The sequence below is a fragment of the Melanostigma gelatinosum genome (genome assembly GCF_949748355.1).
Source record: "Melanostigma gelatinosum genome assembly, chromosome: 10".
NCBI classification, from domain to species: domain Eukaryota; kingdom Metazoa; phylum Chordata; class Actinopteri; order Perciformes; family Zoarcidae; genus Melanostigma; species Melanostigma gelatinosum.
The window spans coordinates 7219574-7239724 of record NC_136643.1 but is presented as its reverse complement, the minus strand read 5'-3'; the positions used below and the strand labels follow the sequence as shown (position 1 = coordinate 7239724).

The 20151-nt window shown below is 43.4% G+C and overlaps 1 protein-coding gene across 2 annotated transcripts; it reads left to right on the top strand.

The window, feature by feature from the left end:
• Window positions 1-1117: 1117 nt before the first annotated feature.
• Window positions 1118-13420, top strand: LOC306783469 (uncharacterized protein). 2 transcript variants are annotated; one of them, XM_079277120.1, is made up of 6 exons: window positions 1118-1299; window positions 5615-5656; window positions 6472-6599; window positions 7148-7174; window positions 11557-11613; window positions 12910-13420. In XM_079277120.1, exons 1-5 carry the CDS (start codon window positions 1179-1181, stop codon window positions 11611-11613), a joined length of 375 nt encoding a protein of 124 aa, XP_079133246.1. In that variant the 5' UTR covers window positions 1118-1178; the 3' UTR covers window positions 12910-13420. The 2 variants fall into 2 exon arrangements, with proteins under 2 accessions (XP_079133246.1, XP_079133247.1); XM_079277121.1 differs by lacking the exon at window positions 7148-7174.
• The last annotated feature ends 6731 nt before the right edge of the window (window positions 13421-20151 follow it).

The following is a 20151-nucleotide window of genomic DNA, read 5'->3' as shown; positions in this document are numbered from 1 at the left end:
ACTTCCACTCATATCTGCTTCATCATGTTGACCCATGGACTGCTTCTTCTTCTTCTGCGTCTTTAAAGGAGTAGAACCTAACCTCACTGATCAGACACATCCTCGTGTGTGTGTGTGAGTGTGTGTGTGTGTGTGTGTGTGTGTGTGTGTGTGTGAGTGTGTGTGTGTGTGTGAGTGTGTGTGTAGGTGTGTGTGAGTGTGAGAGTGTGTGTGTGTGTGTGAGTGTGTGTGAGTGTGAGTGTGTGTGTGTGTGTGAGTGTGTGTGAGTGTGTGTGAGTGTGAGAGTGTGTGTGTCTCTCCCCTCTCTCCCCTCTCTCTCGCTCTACTGCACAAGAGTCCCGTGTTGCTTCCATATATCACTCCCTCCCTCTCTGTCTCACGTGCCCTCTCTCCACCCCTCTCTCTCTCCCTCTCTCCCTCTCTCTCTCTCTCTCTCTCTCTCCCCCTCTCTCCTCTCTCTCCCCTCTCTCTCTCTCTCCCCCTCTCTCCCCCTCTCTCCCCTCTCTCCCCCTCTCCCCCTCTCTCTCCCCTCTCTCTCCCCTCTCTCCCCCTCTCTCTCCCCTCTCTCTCTCTCTCTCTCCCCTCTCTCTCCCCTCTCTCTCCCCCTCTCTCTCCCCCTCTCTCCTCTCTCTCCCCCTCTCTCTCTCTCTCTCTCTCTCCCCTCTCTCTCCCCTCTCTCTCTCTCCCCCCCTCTCTCCCCCTCTCTCTCTCGCTCTTCCCCTCTCTCTCCCCCTCTCTCTCCCCTCTCTCTCCCCTCTCTCTCCCCCTCTCTCTCTCTCTCTCTCTCCCCTCTCTCTCCCCCCCTCTCTCTCTCTCTCTCTCTCTCTCTCTCTCTCTCTCTCTCCCCTCTCTCTCCCCTCTCTCTCTCTCTCTCCCCTCTCTCTCCCCTCTCTCTCCCCTCTCTCCCCCTCTCTCTCTCTCTACTGCACAAGAGTCCCGTGTTGCTTCCATATATCACTCCCTCCCTCTCTGTCTCACGTGCCCTCTCTCTCTCTCTCTCTCTCTCTCTCTCTCTCTCTCTCTCTCTCTCTCTCTCTCTCTCTCTCTCTCTCTCTCTCTCGTCCATTAGTAGGAAGAACAGATTGCTGACAGACGAAAAGAGAAGAGACGACCGAAGCAGACGGACCAGAGAAAACAGAGAGACGGAAGAGAAAACCACAGAAGAAGAAGAAGGCATCATGGACGCTCTGAAGAAGGGACTCTTTATGGCGAAGGATGGAGTCGTGGCCGCCGCCGAGAAGACGAAGGCCGGCGTGGGTGAGGCCGCTACCAAGACCAAGGAGGGAGTCTTCTATGTCGGTGAGAGGGGGAGGGAGGGATGATGGAGGGAGGGAGGACCTCTACACTGTAAGAAAGTGAGACGGATGGATGAAGAAGTAAAAGCTGGGACAAGAAAAGTGACAGGGTGAGGAGAAAGAAGGGATGATGGAGGGAGGGAGGGAGGGACAGTGAGGGAGTGAACTGAAAAAGAAAAAGTTAAATTCATTCAATCTGTGAATAGAAAAGCGATGGAGGGAGGGAGGGAGGACAAGAAGTTGAATCCTAAAATATGCAATTCATCGTGACATTGTGCGTTACATTTGATATTCAGCGACAACGAGGGATGAAAAAACTGTGAGGAGGGGGAGGAGGGAGGGAGGGAGGGGGGAGGGAGGGAGGGAGGGAGGACAAGTGCAGTTCAAGAACAAACTGTGAGGAGGGAGGGAGGGAGGGGGGGAGGACAAGTGCAGTTCAAGAACAAACTGTGAGGAGGGAGGGAGGGAGGGGGGGAGGACAAGTGCCGTTCAAGAACAAACTGTGAGGAGGGAGGGAGGGAGGACAAGTGCAGTTGAAGAACAAACTGTGAGGAGGGGGAGGAGGGAGGGAGGGAGGGGGGAGGGAGGGAGGGAGGGAGGACAAGTGCAGTTGAAGAACAAATTGTGAGGAGGGGGGGGAGGGAGGGAGGGAGGATGACTTGATGGAGGGATGACTTGAGTGGTAAAAGACAGAACGTGGTAGAAAAAGGTAATTTTCACACCAAACTACACATCAAAGATTCTGATCTGTTTTATTTTGGTATAAAATGAAGACTTGAGTTTAAACAGGAAGCTGAACCGTACAATATTTAAAGTTCATCCAGAAATCAGACAAATGTATCGAAGAGGAAGTCTGTACAGGAACGAGGGAAGAATGAGGAGAGAGGGAAAGAGGAAGGGAGAGATGGATGGATGAAGGGAGAGATAAAAGGAGAGATGGAGGGATGAAGGGAGAGAGGGAGGGATAAAAGGAGAGATGGAGGGATGAAGGGAGAGAGGGAGGGATAAAAGGAGAGATGGAGGGATGAAGGGAGAGAGGGAGGGAGCTCCTCAGCTGAAGCTCTTCCAGGAAAAAGGACTCTTGAGTTTAGAACATTAGAGGCTTCAGCAGCACCACCATGAGGCCAAACAGGAAGTCACATGTTAGAGTGAAGTACTAATACCACAGAGTGAAAATACTCTAGACTGCCCTACTGTTATTACAGACACCTGAACTCACCACAGACTCTAGACTGTCCTACTGTTATTACAGACACCTGAACTCACCACAGACACTAGACTGTCCTACTGTTGTTACAGACACCTGAACTAACCACAGACACTAGACTGTCCTACTGTTATTACAGACACCTGAACTAACCACAGACACTAGACTGTCCTACTGTTATTACAGACACTGAACTCACCACAGACACTAGACTGTCCTACTGTTATTACAGACACCTGAACTAACCACAGACACTAGACTGTCCTACTGTTATTACAGACACTGAACTAACCACAGACACTAGACTGTCCTACTGTTATTACAGAAACATGAACTAACCACAGACACTAGACTGTCCTACTGTTATTACAGACACTGAACTAACCACAGACACTAGACTGTCCTACTGTTATTACAGAAACCTGAACTAACCACAGACACTAGACTGTCCTACTGTTATTACAGAAACCTGAACTAACCACAGACACTAGACTGTCCTACTGTTATTACAGACACCTGAACTCACCACAGACACTAGACTGTCCTACTGTTATTACAGACACTTGAACTAACCACAGACACTCGGCTGTCCTACTGTTATTACAGACACTGAACTAACCACAGACACTAGACTGTCCTACTGTTATTACAGACACCTGAACTAACCACAGACACTAGACTGTCCTACTGTTATTACAGACACTGAACTAACCACAGACACTAGACTGTCCTACTGTTATTACAGAAACCTGAACTAACCACAGACACTAGACTGTCCTACTGTTATTACAGACACTGAACTAACCACAGACACTAGACTGTCCTACTGTTATTACAGAAACCTGAACTAACCACAGACACTAGACTGTCCTACTGTTATTACAGACACTGAACTAACCACAGACACTAGACTGTCCTACTGTTATTACAGAAACCTGAACTAACCACAGACACTAGACTGTCCTACTGTTATTACAGAAACCTGAACTAACCACAGACACTAGACTGTCCTACTGTTATTACAGAAACCTGAACTAACCACAGACACTAGACTGTCCTACTGTTATTACAGACACCTGAACTCACCACAGACACTAGACTGTCCTACTGTTATTACAGACACCTGAACTAACCACAGACACTCGGCTGTCCTACTGTTATTACAGACACTGAACTAACCACAGACACTAGACTGTCCTACTGTTATTACAGACAGCTGAACTAACCACAGACTTAAGACTGTCCTACTGTTATTACAGACACTGAACTAACCACAGACACAAGACTGTCCTACTGTTATTACAGACACCTGAACTCACCACAGAAACTAGACTGTCCTACTGTTATTACAGACACTGAACTAACCACAGACACTAAACTGTCCTGCTGTTATTACAGTCACCTGAACTCACCACAGAAACTAGACTGTCCTACTCGTATTACAGACACTGAACTCACCACAGACACGAGACTGTCCTACTGTTATTACAGACACTGAACTCACCACAGACACTAGACTGTCCTACTGTTATTACAGACACTGAACTAACCATAGACACTAAACTGTCCTACTGTTATTACAGACACTGAACTAACCACAGACACTAAACTGTCCTACTGTTATTACAGACACTGAACTCACCACAGACACGAGACTGTCCTACTGTTATTACAGACACTGAACTAACCATAGACACTAAACTGTCCTACTGTTATTACAGACACTTGAACTAACCACAGACACTAGACTGTCCTACTGTTATTACAGACACTGAACTCACCACAGACACGAGACTGTCCTACTGTTATTACAGACACTGAACTAACCATAGACACTAAACTGTCCTACTGTTATTACAGACACTTGAACTAACCACAGACACTAGACTGTCCTACTGTTATTACAGACACTGAACTAACCACAGACAGTAGACTGTCCTACTGTTATTACAGACACCTGAACTCACCACAGACACAGACACACAGTCATATTCTCGCCGATATCAAGAGTTTATCCCTCATCATTTGTTACATTTCATATCGTCGTCCCATGCAGCCAGTGGACATTTTGCAAAGATGACCTCGTTGCTCATTGATTTAGATTTCTCTGATACACAGTCCTTCATATCAGAATAGACAAAGCGTCCATTAGAGGCTCATCAAATATGCATCCTCTCTGCTTCTTCCTGTAACTGACTGAGTGTGCAGCAGAACATCAGTCTGTTTCTGTTCTGTTTGTTGTGAATCACAGACTGTTCACTCACACAAAGAGTTTGTTCAGTTTGATGGGTCACATGTCCGACCAGCTCGACGCCCACTGAGAGAAGAATCCCACTGAAGACCAAGTAAACAACAACAAGTCCGCCAGACACTGATGTGGAAACCCAAAGGCCGCATGGCCCAATGAGAGCCTGAATAAAATAGGATAACTAACATAGGAACGGAGGTAAAGAATGAAACCATCGTGAAGCAGAGTGATTGAATAATTCAGAGTCTCTGCAGGAAACCAGGTCAGATCCAGAGTCTGGTTGTTGAAGCAAAGTGGACCAAAGCTGTTTTCATTTTACACAAAAACAAATCACAGTGAATCTGAAACTTCTGATCAACCAGCCAAGTATCATGGCAGCTTGTGAAATAGTCACGAAATGCAGTCTGTTTGCTGCCTAACTATAAATATACAGTATATATAATATATATACATCTATATATACATACATATACATACATATATATATATATATATATGTATGTAGCGGCCTTGGGTCCCCTGAAAGGCGCTATATAAATTAAAGTTATTATTATTATTATATATATATATACATATATATATGTATATATATACATCTATATATATATACATATACATATATATATGTATATATGCACATATATATACATATATATGTATATATATATGTATATATATGTATATATATACATATATATATATATATATACATATATATGTATATATACACATATATACATATATATATATATACTTTTTTTTTTAATGTATTTTTTTTAATGTATATATATATATATATATATATACATATATACATATATAGATACAGGTTGCATCATGACTTTTTCTTCCTCTCTGTCTCAGGGAACAAGACGATGGAGGGCGTGGTGACCGGAGTCAACACAGGTGAACTCACTGCTACACGCTAATTAACATTCAGACCGAAAGGAAACATGTGACATGTCTCACGTCTACAGAGGGGACATCTTGAGTCCCTCCGACATTCCTCTGAAGTCGACACTCTGAAGTCAGAGAATGAAGGCCGGACAGATTGTAGATGCAGATGTTCGTCACAGTTCAAGATCACTTTGTGGAAGTCGTTTTCTGACAGAGGTCAATCCAGCAGACCTGTGAGGGACTTAGACCGACACTATTCATGTTACTCAGATAATCACGTGGAAGAAATCAGTGTTGTTGTAACCTGCTGCCTCAGAGAGGACGACTCTCTCTGTCCGATGATGCTTTTATTTTGTAGAAAGTGTCTTCACTAACAGATGATATTTAGTTTAGTCGATGTTCTAACTAAACTCTGTCTAAAGAGACAAAGATCCTCTGATATAAAGATCGTTAAGAGAATAAATCAGCATCATTGGTCAAAAGAAACAGGAAGCTTAGATTTAAACAGGAACCGCTTCCTGTTTCTGTGTCAAGAGTTTCACAATAAAAGCATCCTGGAACAAGCTGGAGTTAAGTTGATCAAAGCTCGTATCGAGTTACTGTTGGAACATCAGTTGAATTCATCACAGTTGAATCAATATTTGCTGATCAATAAAGTGATTTGTGTGACGCTGAAGTTCGAATCAGTCCACATGTAAATAAAACATCCGCTTCTGAATGAGACACTTTTATTTATTCGAGTAGTTATTGTTGAAGTACAGAAGAAGAACATCTGATCAATAACTTATTCATGAGGAAACATGTTCTGTGATGTTGACGTCTAGTTGCCCAGAAGTCCAACCAACAGGCCAACGTGGTTGCTGACACCGCGGTTGCCGGGGCTGACGAGGTTGCCCAGGCGGCGGTGGACGGGGTGGAGAATGCGGCGGTGGCGATCGGATTCGTCAGCGCGGTGAGTGATGTCACATCACATGACCCCATGGGAAGTGATCTATTCATGTCTTTTTATACATTTCAAATGTGGTTAATACCGTTTTTCTTCATTCATTTTTATTTTAGTTTTAATTGTAATTTAGTATCAGTACGCATTATGGACCATAATGTACTAAATGAACATCATGCTGTATTGAAGAAGACTTGAAACTAGAGATTGAGACATAAACTCATGTTTACAATGTTTACTGAGGTAATAAATCAAGAGAGAAGTAGAGTCATTTTCTATAGACTTCTATACAACCAGAGGAGTCGCCCCCTGGTGGCCACTAGAGAGAATGCAGCTTTAACACATGAAGCTTTGAAGAACTTTAAAGAACCGGAGGTTGCCTTCTGCACAAAAACTCTACTGCATGAAGTGACAGGAAGTGATAAAATGCTGACTCGTCTGGTTTTTAGGACTCATTCCTGCAGCTCAGTGTATAAGAATCTTATGGCGATTAATATTTGTGTTGATAACTTTCATTTTCTGTCTTGAACGAATCTCTGGTGATTGGCGGAGAACAGGAGGAGGCGGGACCAGTGGCTGAGGAGGTGCCTGATTGGCCGGGGGGGTTGAGTGACTGATTGCACGGCATGATGCTCGTTGGCTGATTTGACTTGCTGACTTTAATGCTTTTCAGAACTCACAGCTTCAGAGGAAGTGATGTTTATCTCATTACAGTCATCAGACAATAAATCAGTGGTGAAAAGTACTACGTGTATTTACTGAAATACTGCACTGAAGCGGAAATTGAAGGTAATTTTACTTAAATTGAGAATTTCCACTTCATGCTTTCTACTTATTCTCATCTCAGAGGGAAATATTCTGCTTTTCACTGAGCTACATTTATTTGATAATTACTAGTTGCTTGAATCATGTGAAAGATAAAGTGATAAATGGTGATGTACAGTGGTAATAATCTCCCCGGTGAACTGGAGGCTTCTTCAGATCACCTGTTGGCTCCTGATGAGGACCTGAGAGCAGCTCAGTCTCTCCTGTTGACCAATCAGAGTATGACGACGGCTTTCCTTTAAGAGACGTGAACTCTCTGATCCGTAATGCAGACCCGATGTTCACAGATTGACCCAGAGTCTCTGCTCTCCGGGTCCTTTCACACTTCTTTGCTGTCTTAAGTTGAGGGTGATTTTGAGTGTTGTGAAACCAGCTGGAGCGAATATTAATTTGATTTCATCGAATTTGTATCGCCTAAATCGCAAATTGTCCTCAGAGGGCTTTACGATCTGAAAAACGTACGACATCCTCTGACCTTTGACCCTCATATTCAAGAAGGAAAAACTCTAAAAAAAAACACTTTAAATGAATGTTAAAAAAAGAAGGATGGACAGAAGTGTGATGGATGTCTTGTATGAAAAATGAACAACATCATAGTTACAATCAATCCGTATGACTGTCGATATTCTGTGTTCTGTTTTTTGGGAACTGGATCTCAGGGTTCCTAACGATCAGCGGAGATCTGGGGAATCAGTCCTGCCAGTCGAATTAAAATGAGCTCATCAGCAGCTGCAACATTCAAGTGATGAACACATGAATGCATTAGAGAGGAGCAGATCAATCAGAACATATAAATACTACAGATACCTACGCCCCGTTTAGAAGATGACTTCTACAAAGTACTACTATCCTTCTTCTGCTCTTTACTTCTCACTGCTGCTGTTGAGTTCTGTTTTCAATCAATACTATTTTCAAGAAATTCTGATTAGCATGAAGCTAACATTATGCTAACGAGATTCAGAGTCAATAACATTAAGTGCATGAATTATAATTTTACATTATATTCAACAATAAGACCAGCTAGCTATCAGCCATGTCATGTGATACAAAGTATCAGTACGCTATGAGGGACAGAGTACTTCGATGATACAAATTATCAGTACGCTATGAGGGACAGAGTACTTCGATGATACAAAGTATCAGTACGCTATGAGGGACAGAGTACTTCGATGATACAAATTATCAGTACGCTATGAGGGACAGAGTACTTCGATGATACAAAGTATCAGTACGCTATGAGGGACAGAGTACTTCTATGATACAAAGTATCAGTACGCTATGAGAGACAGAGTACTTCGATGATACAAAGTATCAGTACGCTATGAGGGACAGAGTACTTCGATGATACAAAGTATCAGTACGCTATGAGAGACAGAGTACTTCTATGATACAAAGTATCAGTACGCTATGAGAGACAGAGTACTTCTATGATACAAAGTATCAGTACGCTATGAGAGACAGAGTACTTCGATGATACAAAGTATCAGTACGCTATGAGGGACAGAGTACTTCTATGATACAAAGTATCAGTACGCTATGAGGGACAGAGTACTTCTATGATACAAAGTATCAGTACGCTATGAGGGACAGAGTACTTTTATGATACAAAGTATCAGTACGCTATGAGGGACAGAGTACTTCTATGATACAAAGTATCAGTACGCTATGAGAGACAGAGTACTTCTATGATACAAAGTATCAGTACGCTATGAGAGACAGAGTACTTCGATGATACAAAGTATCAGTACGCTATGAGAGACAGAGTACTTCGATGATACAAAGTATCAGTACGCTATGAGAGACAGAGTACTTCTATGATACAAAGTATCAGTACGCTATGAGAGACAGAGTACTTCTATGATACAAAGTATCAGTACGCTATGAGGGACAGAGTACTTTGATGATACAAAGTATCAGTACGCTATGAGAGACAGAGTACTTCGATGATACAAAGTATCAGTATGCTATGAGGGACAGAGTACTTCGATGATACAAAGTATCAGTACGCTATGAGAGACAGAGTACTTCGATGATACAAAGTATCAGTACGCTATGAGAGACAGAGTACTTCGATGATACAAAGTATCAGTACGCTATGAGCGACAGAGTACTTCTTATGATACAAAGTATCAGTACGCTATGGGAGACACAGTACTTATTGTGTGATATAAAGTATCAGTACGTTCATAGCCAGCGCTTTCATTTATAATGGTGAACAGACAGTACAACTGGAAGTACTTAGTAGGTGTTCCTGGTACTTGGATACTTGATACTCCTGATTCATTCCTGATAATGGACACCCTGCAGCCAATCAGAATACAGTATTCACTCAGACTATGAATAAATGTACTCTTCGGTGGCAATCGCCTCTGAGAGATGTAGTCGTAGTCGTAGTTGTAGTGGTAGTGGTAGTAGTAGTGGTAGTTGTAGTGGTAGTGGTATTAGTGGTAGTAGTGGTAGTGGTAGTAGTGGTAGTAGTGGTAGTGGTAGTAGTGGTATTAGTGGTAGGAGTGGTAGTAGTACTAGTGGTAGTAGTGGTAGTAGTGGTGGTGGTAGTAGTGGTAGTAGTGGTAGTGGTAGTGGTAGTAGTAGTAGTCGTAGTAGTAGTGGTAGTAGTAGTAGAGGTAGTAGTGGTAGTAGTAGTAGTGGTAGTAGTGGTAGTAGTAGTAGTCATAGTAGTAGTGGTAGTAGTAGTAGAGGTAGTAGTGGTAGTAGTAGTAGTGGTAGTAGTGGTAGTAGTGGTGGTGGTAGTAGTGGTAGTAGTGGTAGTAGTAGTAGTCGTAGTAGTAGTGGTAGTAGTAGTAGTGGTAGTAGTGGTAGTAGTGGTAGTGGTAGTAGTGGTAGTAGTAGTGGTGGTAGTAGTAGTGGTAGTAGTAGTAGTAGTGGTAGTAGTAGTTGTAGTAGTGGTAGTGGTAGTAGTGGTAGTAGTAGTAGTAGTAGTCGTGGTAGTAGTGGTAGTAGTGGTAGTGGTAGTAGTGGTAGTGGTAGTAGTGGTAGTAGTGGTAGTAGTAGTGGTAGTAGTGGTAGTTGTGAGAACAGGATGGCTTCCAGAGCAGTACACATTACATAACTCACAGTTGCGTATGTAATGTCCTCTTTGATATGAACGGACTTCTATTTGCATTACAGATATTTAAGCAGGAACACTACATGGCTGGAATGCTGCTCGTATCTCCGTGTGATGACGGTTTCCATTCACAGGTTCATGAAACTAACAGCATGATGGAGCAGGATGCACGGCTCCTCATTATGCTGATGACGCCTCTCTTTACTCTACTAACAGCTGCACCCTTCAGAGGAAGAAGGAACATGACATCGGCACGGTGGCAGAGTGGTTAAGATCACTGCCTCACAGTAAGAAGGTACTGGGTTCGCTTCCCAGTCAAGGTTTCTGGTTTCGATTCCTGGTACAACCTGTGTTGAGTTTGCATGTTCTCAGCCGTGGCCGCGTGGGTTTCCTCCGGGCACTCCGGTTTCCCCCACCTCGGAAAAACATGCAAAGGAATGAATGGTGAATGCTTGGTGTGAATGCGAGTGAATGCTTGGTGTTGGTCGGAGGGGCCGTTGTGCACAAATTAGTTGCCACGCTTCCGTCAGTTTGCCCCAGGGCAGCTGTGGCTACAGACGTAGCTTACCACCACCGGTATAACTGGGAGAATGGTGTGCATGGAACCCTGTAAAGCGTCTTTGAGTACTTAGAAAAGCGCTATATAAAATAAAGAATTATTTATTATTATTATTATTATCTTTGTTCTTTTGATAACATGTATTTTCTGAACAGTTTATAATGAGTTTACTTTTGATTCATTTCACCATAATGAGTATAACTCTTGGCTAGTTGTGCTTTCTTGAGCTCTAGGAAACAGAGAAACAAGTCTAACAAGAACAATGAAGATCAGGTTAGAACAAGTGGAGTTTAGATGTTAGGTGTAGAAATGTTTCCTGTTCATCACGACATCAATGACTAACAGAGAATTCTCTGCTCTGAATAGTAAGATGTGTTTTGCAGGTTAAATCTTAAATTCATACGTAACATTGAAGAGTTTGTTTCTTCTTCTGGGAGAAGTGCAGCTTTGTATATGAATGGATTTGTAAGAAGGTGGAGTTTAGTCATGTGACCTCTGCTCTGTCTCACCTGCAGGCCGTCCTCCCAAAAACAGAAGCAGGAGGAGAACAGACTGAACAGGCTGCTCAGTAGGTGAGAGAACTAACGGCAGCGACACATTTCACACCCCAACAGGAGGGAATAGTGCTGATGTTGGGGACTATTTTCAGCGGCGAATGAATCCATATTTGGAGCTCCAGTGAGTATTTTTGGCAGCAGATCTCAGACCAGTTTTACCTCTAGTTGATCCCTCGGGTAAAAAGTGAACTTGAGAAGACTTCCTTTCTTTTAAAACGTTCAGGTCTCATCTTACTGGTTGATTTGAATCTTACGCCACGAGTCTGTGCAGCGGGGAAAAACTAATGTATAAAGATCTGTTTGTTTCCATTTATTCTAAACAGACAGACAGTCCTCCTGCTGGGGACTGAGGGACCATTTAGTCTCCATGAAGATAATTTCAAACAGTGTGTGTTATACTGTAGGAACCACAGACTGAACATATGAAGTGGACGTAGTCGTGATGTCACCCATTGGTTTACTGATGTTGTGAAGCCTTGAGTTTGGCGTTTTGTCCGTCGCCATCTTGACTTTTTTTGCAACCAGTGAACAGGAAGTGACCATATCTGGACTGAGGAGTGACGTAGAGACCTGTCAATCAGCGTGTAGCCCCGCCCTAAAGCATCCCCTGCTTTATGGTCTGTGTGACTCTAAATGGACCATAATGTACTAAATGAACATCATGCTGTATTGAAGAAGACTTGAAACTAGAGATTGAGACATAAACTCATGTTTACAATGTTTACTGAGGGAATAAATCAAGAGAGAAGTAGAGTCATTTTCTATAGACTTCTATACAACCAGAGGAGTCGCCCCCTGGTGGACACTAGAGAGAATGCTGCTTTAAGACATGAAGCATCGGCTTCACTTCAAAGAACCGGAGGTTGTCTCCTGGTAGGAACACTGAACAAACACTTTCCCAGAAGGCAACAGGCTGTACAACTGAACAGCATCTCTTCTGATAAGTAACTGATGATACTAGTTTGTTTTTTATCTGCTGATGTTGTTGAATGTGTGTTAGCATGTTGGACGTGTTTCCATTCAACGGCAACACGCCGTCGTCGTCGTCTTCTACACAACTCTCTCTCCATTGCTGTTGTCCTCAGGGACGTACTGTTAGTGAAATCCTTTGAGACGGAGATGAGAAAATAGTAATTTTACCGCTAATACATTTTTTTTGGTATAAAAAGAATGTGCTGAGGCTGAAGACCTTCAAGACCCTTTAGGATATAAAGGAGCCAGACTGGGTTAACGTCAGCGAGTACCCACGGGTTTGTTTTAGTGTTCACACTTCTATCTACTTTCATTCTTCTTCTTTTCTTTTCCGCTCAGAATCTCGTCCTCACCGACCTGCTGTCACTTCCTGTTTCCTCCCGTCCAATGAGCAACCAGAGAAGAGGAACCTTTACATTTTATGAATGGTCCTCCCTATCGTACTGTGTGTAACTTAACCTCATCAACCAATAGATACCCTCCTCATCCTCCACTGGAAAACACACACATGAACTATTAATGAATCCCTGAACACGCACACACACACACACACACACACACACACACATGAACTATTAATGAATCCCTTAACACACACACACACACACACATACACATGAACTATTAATGAATCCCTGAACACGCACACACACACACACACACATACACACACACACACATGAACTATTAATGAATCCCTGAACACACACACACACACACACACAAACTATTAATGAATCCCTGAACACACGCACACACACACACACATGAACTATTAATGAATCCCTGAACACACACACACACACACACATGAACTATTAATGAATCCCTGAACACACACACACACACACACACATGAACTATTAATGAATCCCTGAACACACACACACACACACATGAACTATTAATGAATCCCTGAACACACACACACACACACACATGAACTATTAATGAATCCCTGAACACACACACACACACACATGAACTATTAATGAATCCCTGAACACACGCACACACACACACACACATTAACTATTAATGAATCCCTGAACACACACACACACACACACACACATGAACTATTAATGAATCCCTGAACACGCACACACACACACACACACACATACACACACACATGAACTATTAATGAATCCCTGAACACGCACACACACACACACACACATACACACACACACACATGAACTATTAATGAATCCCTGAACACGCACACACACACACACATGAACTATTAATGAATCCCTGAACACACACACACACACACACACACATGAACTATTAATGAATCCCTGAACACGCACACACACACACACAAACTATTAATGAATCCCTTAACACACACACACACACACACATGAACTATTAATGAATCCCTGAACACACACACACACATGAACTATTAATGAATCCCTGAACACGCACACACACATGAACTATTAATGAATCCCTTAACACACACACACACACACAAACACTCCTGTGGTGTTCCGCAAGGGTCGGTCCTCGGCCCCATCCTCTTCTTTATTTACATGCTCCCCCTCGGTGGTGTCATCAGCAGACATAGGATGTCTTTCCACTGTTATGCTGATGATACACAGCTCTACATCAAAACTGCCCCAAGCCCCTCTGCAGCCATGTCACGTCTCACCTCCTGTCTTGGGGAGATAAAGGCGTGGATGAGCAACAACTTTCTCCAGTTAAACAGCAGCAAAACCGAAGCCCTCCTTGTTGCCACTCCACACCAGGTTCAGTCATCCTCCATAACTCATCTCACCTTCGACGGTCAGGTCATCCCCCTCGCCTCCACAGTCACTAATCTGGGAGTTAAGTTTGACCCACACCTGTCCTTTAATGACCATATAAAACACCTGTGCATCTCGTTTTATAATCTCAAAAACATCTCCAAACTCCGCCCACTTTAACCCGTCAGATGCAGAGAAGCTCGTCCACGCCTTTATATCCTCAAGACTGGACTACTGCAACGCACTGTTCACTGGGATCACTGGCAAGAACATCCAGAAGCTGCAATACATCCAAAACAGCGCTGCCAGGATCCTGATGAGAGTCCGGAAGTATGAGCACATAACACCCATTCTGCACTCCCTACACTGGCTCCCTGTCTCGTTCCAGATTGACTACAAAGTCCTACTACTCACACATAAATGCATAAATGGACACGCACCTCCCTACCTACAAGATCTCATCACTCCCCAAATCTCCACCCGCACCCTCAGATCATCAAACAGCTCCTCCGGGTCCCCAGCACCAAGCTCCGCACCATGAGCGACCGGGCCTTTGGCTCGGCAGCTCCACGCCTATGGACCAGATCCCTGACCACCTAAGGGCAACACAGACACTGGTCTCTTTAAGACCGGCCTAAAAACCTTTCTATTCAGGAAAGCCTTTCTGACCTAAGTCACTGTCAGTTATTTCTTTTGTGTTTCTGTTCATTCACTGGTTTTGATTTTATTATAGTTTTAACTCTGCTTTTTACTATGTTTTTAGTATGTTTTTACTATGTTTTTACTATGTACTGGCTCTGTGGCACTCTGAGATTTTTTTTTATAAAAAATGAAAAGTGCGTTACAAATAAAATACATTATTATTATTACATGAACTATTAATGAATCCCTGAACACACACACACACACACACACACACATACACATGAACTGTTAATGAATCCCTACTAGAGTATGTACGGATCACTTTATAAGTGGTCAGTGATTTTATTTACAAATTCGTTTGTGAACAGTATTTAATAAAGGAAATATAAATTAAACTTGGACATGAGAAGGTTACCGAAGCTTCATCAGCCCGTGACAGCAGTCGGTACCAGAGACGTGTCGAGCGTGTACAACAGGCGAAACACATAGATGCAGCCTCAGCATTGCTTGACATCAGTTTAACGTCAGATCATGCATATGACAGCCCACCAGCAGCAGAGGATGAGGACGAGGATAAGAATAACCAAGCCAACCAGACAGACCTCGGTGGGGCCACGATTGCAGCAATGCAAGCTGAGATGCAGCGCCGACTCTGGGAAAATCTTAATTTGAAAAAGGAACTTTCCGATGAACGATCCATGTTTGATTCAGAATTTTTTGAAAATAATGATGAAAAAGTGAGATATTATACTGGACTGCCGGACTTCTCAACCCTGCAAATTCTATACCATTTTATAGAACCACACATCCCATATTCTACTTGTGTAAGGACTCGGGGTGTTCACGAGATACGTGTAGATGTTGGCGTAGTTTACCGATGGAAGATAAGTAGGATCGGCACTGAAACGATCTGCACTCATCGTATAGGGATCCAAGTTACCAATAACCTTCAATTTGGCCAGGTAGCGAACCTTTGATGCACTATCCAGTGAGTCAAAGTATGGTATTTTCGCCGCACTTCCTTGTTTACGCGCCGCCATGTAGGATCTGTATGTACTCCAACATGGCGGACAGACCTCGTAACTAAGGAGATCGTGACGTCGGTGAGACCACTCTATACGATGAGTGCAGATCGTTTCAGTGCCGATCCTACTTATCTTCCATCGGTAAACTACGCCAACATCTACACGTATCTCATGAACACCCCCAGTCCTTACACAAAAGACGAGTTGGAGTGCTACAAAGGGCTCGACGCTTATAATCAGTTTGTCAGTGGATGGGTCCGAGACGTCAAAGCAACGGTCGTCGAGAATTCTCATCTCGTCGTTGGAAGAGTAAATATATACAGATCTGGTCAGATATTTAGCAATATTCAATGTTTACTCAGTGCAAACAGACACGTGTGTTTGTTTACATTGTACATGCATGTCATTGTGTGCGTGTGTGTAGGAATTAACTTTCAACTAACTCCTAACTTCATATATATATATATATATATATATATATATATATATATGATCTGACGTTAAACTCATATCAAGCAATGCTGAGGCTGCATCTCTGTGTTTTGCCTGTTGTACACGCTCAACACGTCTCTGGGACCGACTGCTGTCACGGGCCGATGAAGCTTCGGTAACCTTCTCATGTCCAAGTTTAATTTATATTTCCTTTATTAAAAACTGTTCACAAACGAATTTGTAAATAAAATCACTGACCACTTATAAAGTGATCCGCACATACTCTAGTGTACGCCAAATTCCATTCCTTTATATCTCGAGAGATGCGTGACAGCCATTTCTCGCGACGTCGCTTGGATAGCTCCTTCGTGTCATTTCCTTGATGTGTAATGACCGCTGGCAAACGAAATAATGATTTCTTGTCTCTATCAGCTCTGCTGCCACAACCAAAGACAGCACAAAAGTTCACCACCGATAGGTTATGCGACTCAGCCGTGCATGCCAGTGGCTTTGTGTGTACTCCAACATGGCCGACAGCTAAACTGTGATGTCACACGAGACCACTCTATTAAATATTCGGATGCTGTTTTGTGGCAATAGATGGCATTTATTTTCACCAATATTGATTTTTTTATTCACATTGTAAACAGCTTTGCGTTTGGTTGGGGTCAATGTAATTGTCATTGCCCAACCTTCAGTAATAAATGAACAGTCCACACAACTAAACTTGTATCCTGTGTAGGCTATAGAGTGAAGTGGGCAAAAAAAGGAAATGTACATGTCACAGGGTTCAGCTTCAAAGTTGAGTTATTTCTACACAAAGTCAGTAACTGGATGCATGATTTTGTGGTGTTGCATTTAACCACACTGGGCAAGAAAGACAGGTGAAATGCTTTATCTGGGTTGACATTAGCTAGAGAAGGGCATACCCAGATAGCAGTCGACTCCGGGGCGGATCCGCCCTCAGGTCGGCAGATCCGCCGTACTGTCTCACTCAGTTTGGCCATGCGCACAGGTAGCGGACTGTCAAACAGCAGACTCGCTGCTGACACCGATCCACACATCGAACGCGCCTTTTTTCCCCAGTTCAAATACTGCAGGCAGGTAACAGGCAGCCTTTCCTCCTGAACTCAGACAAACCTGAGAGAACAGCTGATCAGCCTCGAGGCCAACCTTTGTTTGGTGACTGATTTGGTAGGCTCTCTTTCTTTCCTTTTTAAAATATGTTTAAAAGCATGATTTTAAGAGTGAACTTGTAGAAAACCTTTTTAGGTCATAGCATTAAATCAAAGATGTGTGAGATAATGATTAAAGTGTCTTATCTGCTGGAGGGGATGGTGGCCAGTCTAGAAAGGTAGATAATTATGTTTACATTGCATGTTCTATTAAATGTTTGAGGTAGCCAACACAGTGCCCGCGCAGGGACCACGCGAGTCGCCCGCAAGGCATGTTCTAAAAATAGCACTAGTCACCATGGAGCTGCGTCTAAAAATTGTAGTTGCTGTTCATTTTTTATCAAAAATGCTTGCATTATTGTAGATTTTAAAATGACAATATTTCTTGTCGTAAGAGAGTTGGGTGCCCAGAGGCGCACGGCGGACAGCCAGGAAGAGGCTGCCATACCGCACTAGGTTTTCAGGTTCCGAATGGCGGGCGGTTCTGTTGGCACCGGACGCGCGCCGCGAGCACACCCCGTCGTCAGGTCCGTCGGTCCTCGGAACAGGCTGCGGGGCAACAACTCTTGGGTGGCGGAGGCAGAGGTGAGGCAACCCAATCAGACTGAAAAGTCCCAGACTAGAGGTTTGAACGCGGGCGCCTGAAGATACTAGTTTCTTCGTGGAGAAAAGGGTACCATTAGAAATGGTATCGGTGTGGTGAGAAAAATCTCCCCACGATGAGAGTGAAGCGAGCCAGCACACGTGGACTGCTAGCTTTGCAGTCACACGGCGCTAAAAACGTTACCGAAACTGGTTTACCGTTAAAAGGAATTTAATCCTGCTGATACAAGTACAGTTATACAATGGAGTACATTACTCCCATGAAATATTACACTATTTAACCCACTTTGGAAAAAACTCTTCCCTGGTCCCATGTGACACATCCGTCTCTGGAACCTTAATCTAACAGAAGAGAAAAACGCTTCCTATCCCCGCACTCATATCCGTTCGAAACCCCTCCCCTTCCGTCTATCCCAATTTCTATTCGCTAACTTCCCTGTGCACTTCTGTAAACGCCTGTCTTCAAGTCTCTCTTTCCCTGAGTTCCTAACACATTCAATGACTGTCAGTTATTGCTTAATCCCTTCTATGATAATCCTTCAGTATAAAAGTTAAGCCTCTGCAACTTTGGCCAAAGCTTCATGTCTTTAGTTCTACTTTTAGCTACTAATCCTAAAACACTTTATGCTTATCTTAATTATGCATTTCCAAAACACTTATGATTATGACGAATTATGAATTCTCAAATATGAATCATTAAACACTTTTATTATAACTACTAAACACACAGTTCTACACTCAAATTTCCTACAACTCCCCCCTAACCCACAGTTCACTGTGAGTTAGCTAACCCCAATGTCCCCGGAGACCCCTCCCCTACTCGATCCAGGGAGAGGTTCCCGATCTATCTAAACAGTGGCAAACAATTCATGCATACAGATATCATTTCAAGTATTCCTATCCGATCTGTTTCACCCTACGCTTGCCTCGCTAACCCAAAACCAATCGAATCCGTTGAAGTCCACTGCCTTCCATGTCTTGGGGCTGGTGGGGTCGGGAGACAGTCTGTAGGCTAGAGAAAACACACTGAGAAGCCTTGACTGTTCTTTTACACTTGACAAAATTACATTTCTTAATCCTTACACCCTAAAATCCCATTATAACCCAATTAAACAAAGAAATCTCAAAATACTCATCCAAAACACTCCGTCTATTTCCCAAATTTCCAATATCTCACCGGATGTGTTTTAGCAGTCCATCTGGGCCTTATCAGGTCCTTCAGGATCTCCAAGAGGATGGTCAGGAACTGCTTGTGAAGTTCCGCTATGGCACCGCTGGTGGCCTCATCTAGACTGTGGCCATCAGAAGCTCCAATTCTTCCTCATCCTCGACACATAACTGGTTGCCCTGGACTTGTGTCTGGCTAATCATTGAAGCAATAAACCCCTGTAGAAGTCCACGGATGCAAGGGAACCCACATCCACAGACGACTAGGAGGCCTACGACGACAACACAGAGTAATTACGATTGACAAAAATGTATGTTTCCATTTGCCAAACATACCCTCCAACCAGTCGGTGAATGAATTAGTGACACCAGAGTTTTCCGCTCACTCTTGGCTGAGTGCTGTCAGTTCCTCCAGAGCCCTGGTCACCGATCCATCAGGAGCTGTGTTATTTGGAATGAAAGTACAGCAAGCAGTCCCAAACATCTGGCAGACGCCACCTTTCTCTGCTAATATATCTAATGCCATTCTGTTCTGCAAGGTCATTAAACTAGTCTTCGCCAGCTGCGCATGCAGCCCTGATATGGCGTCCCTGGTGAAGTTTACAAAACGCTGTTGGTTATAGTAAATGTAGTTGATCCAATCGACATTTTTATTAATCGTTACCCACCAGAATAATGCAGATTCAAAACCGGCAGCCACTTGATTTCTCGCTTTGAATTCATTCGGCACCCCCCTTGGCACCCCTATGCCATCTATGTACACTTGGTCATCAA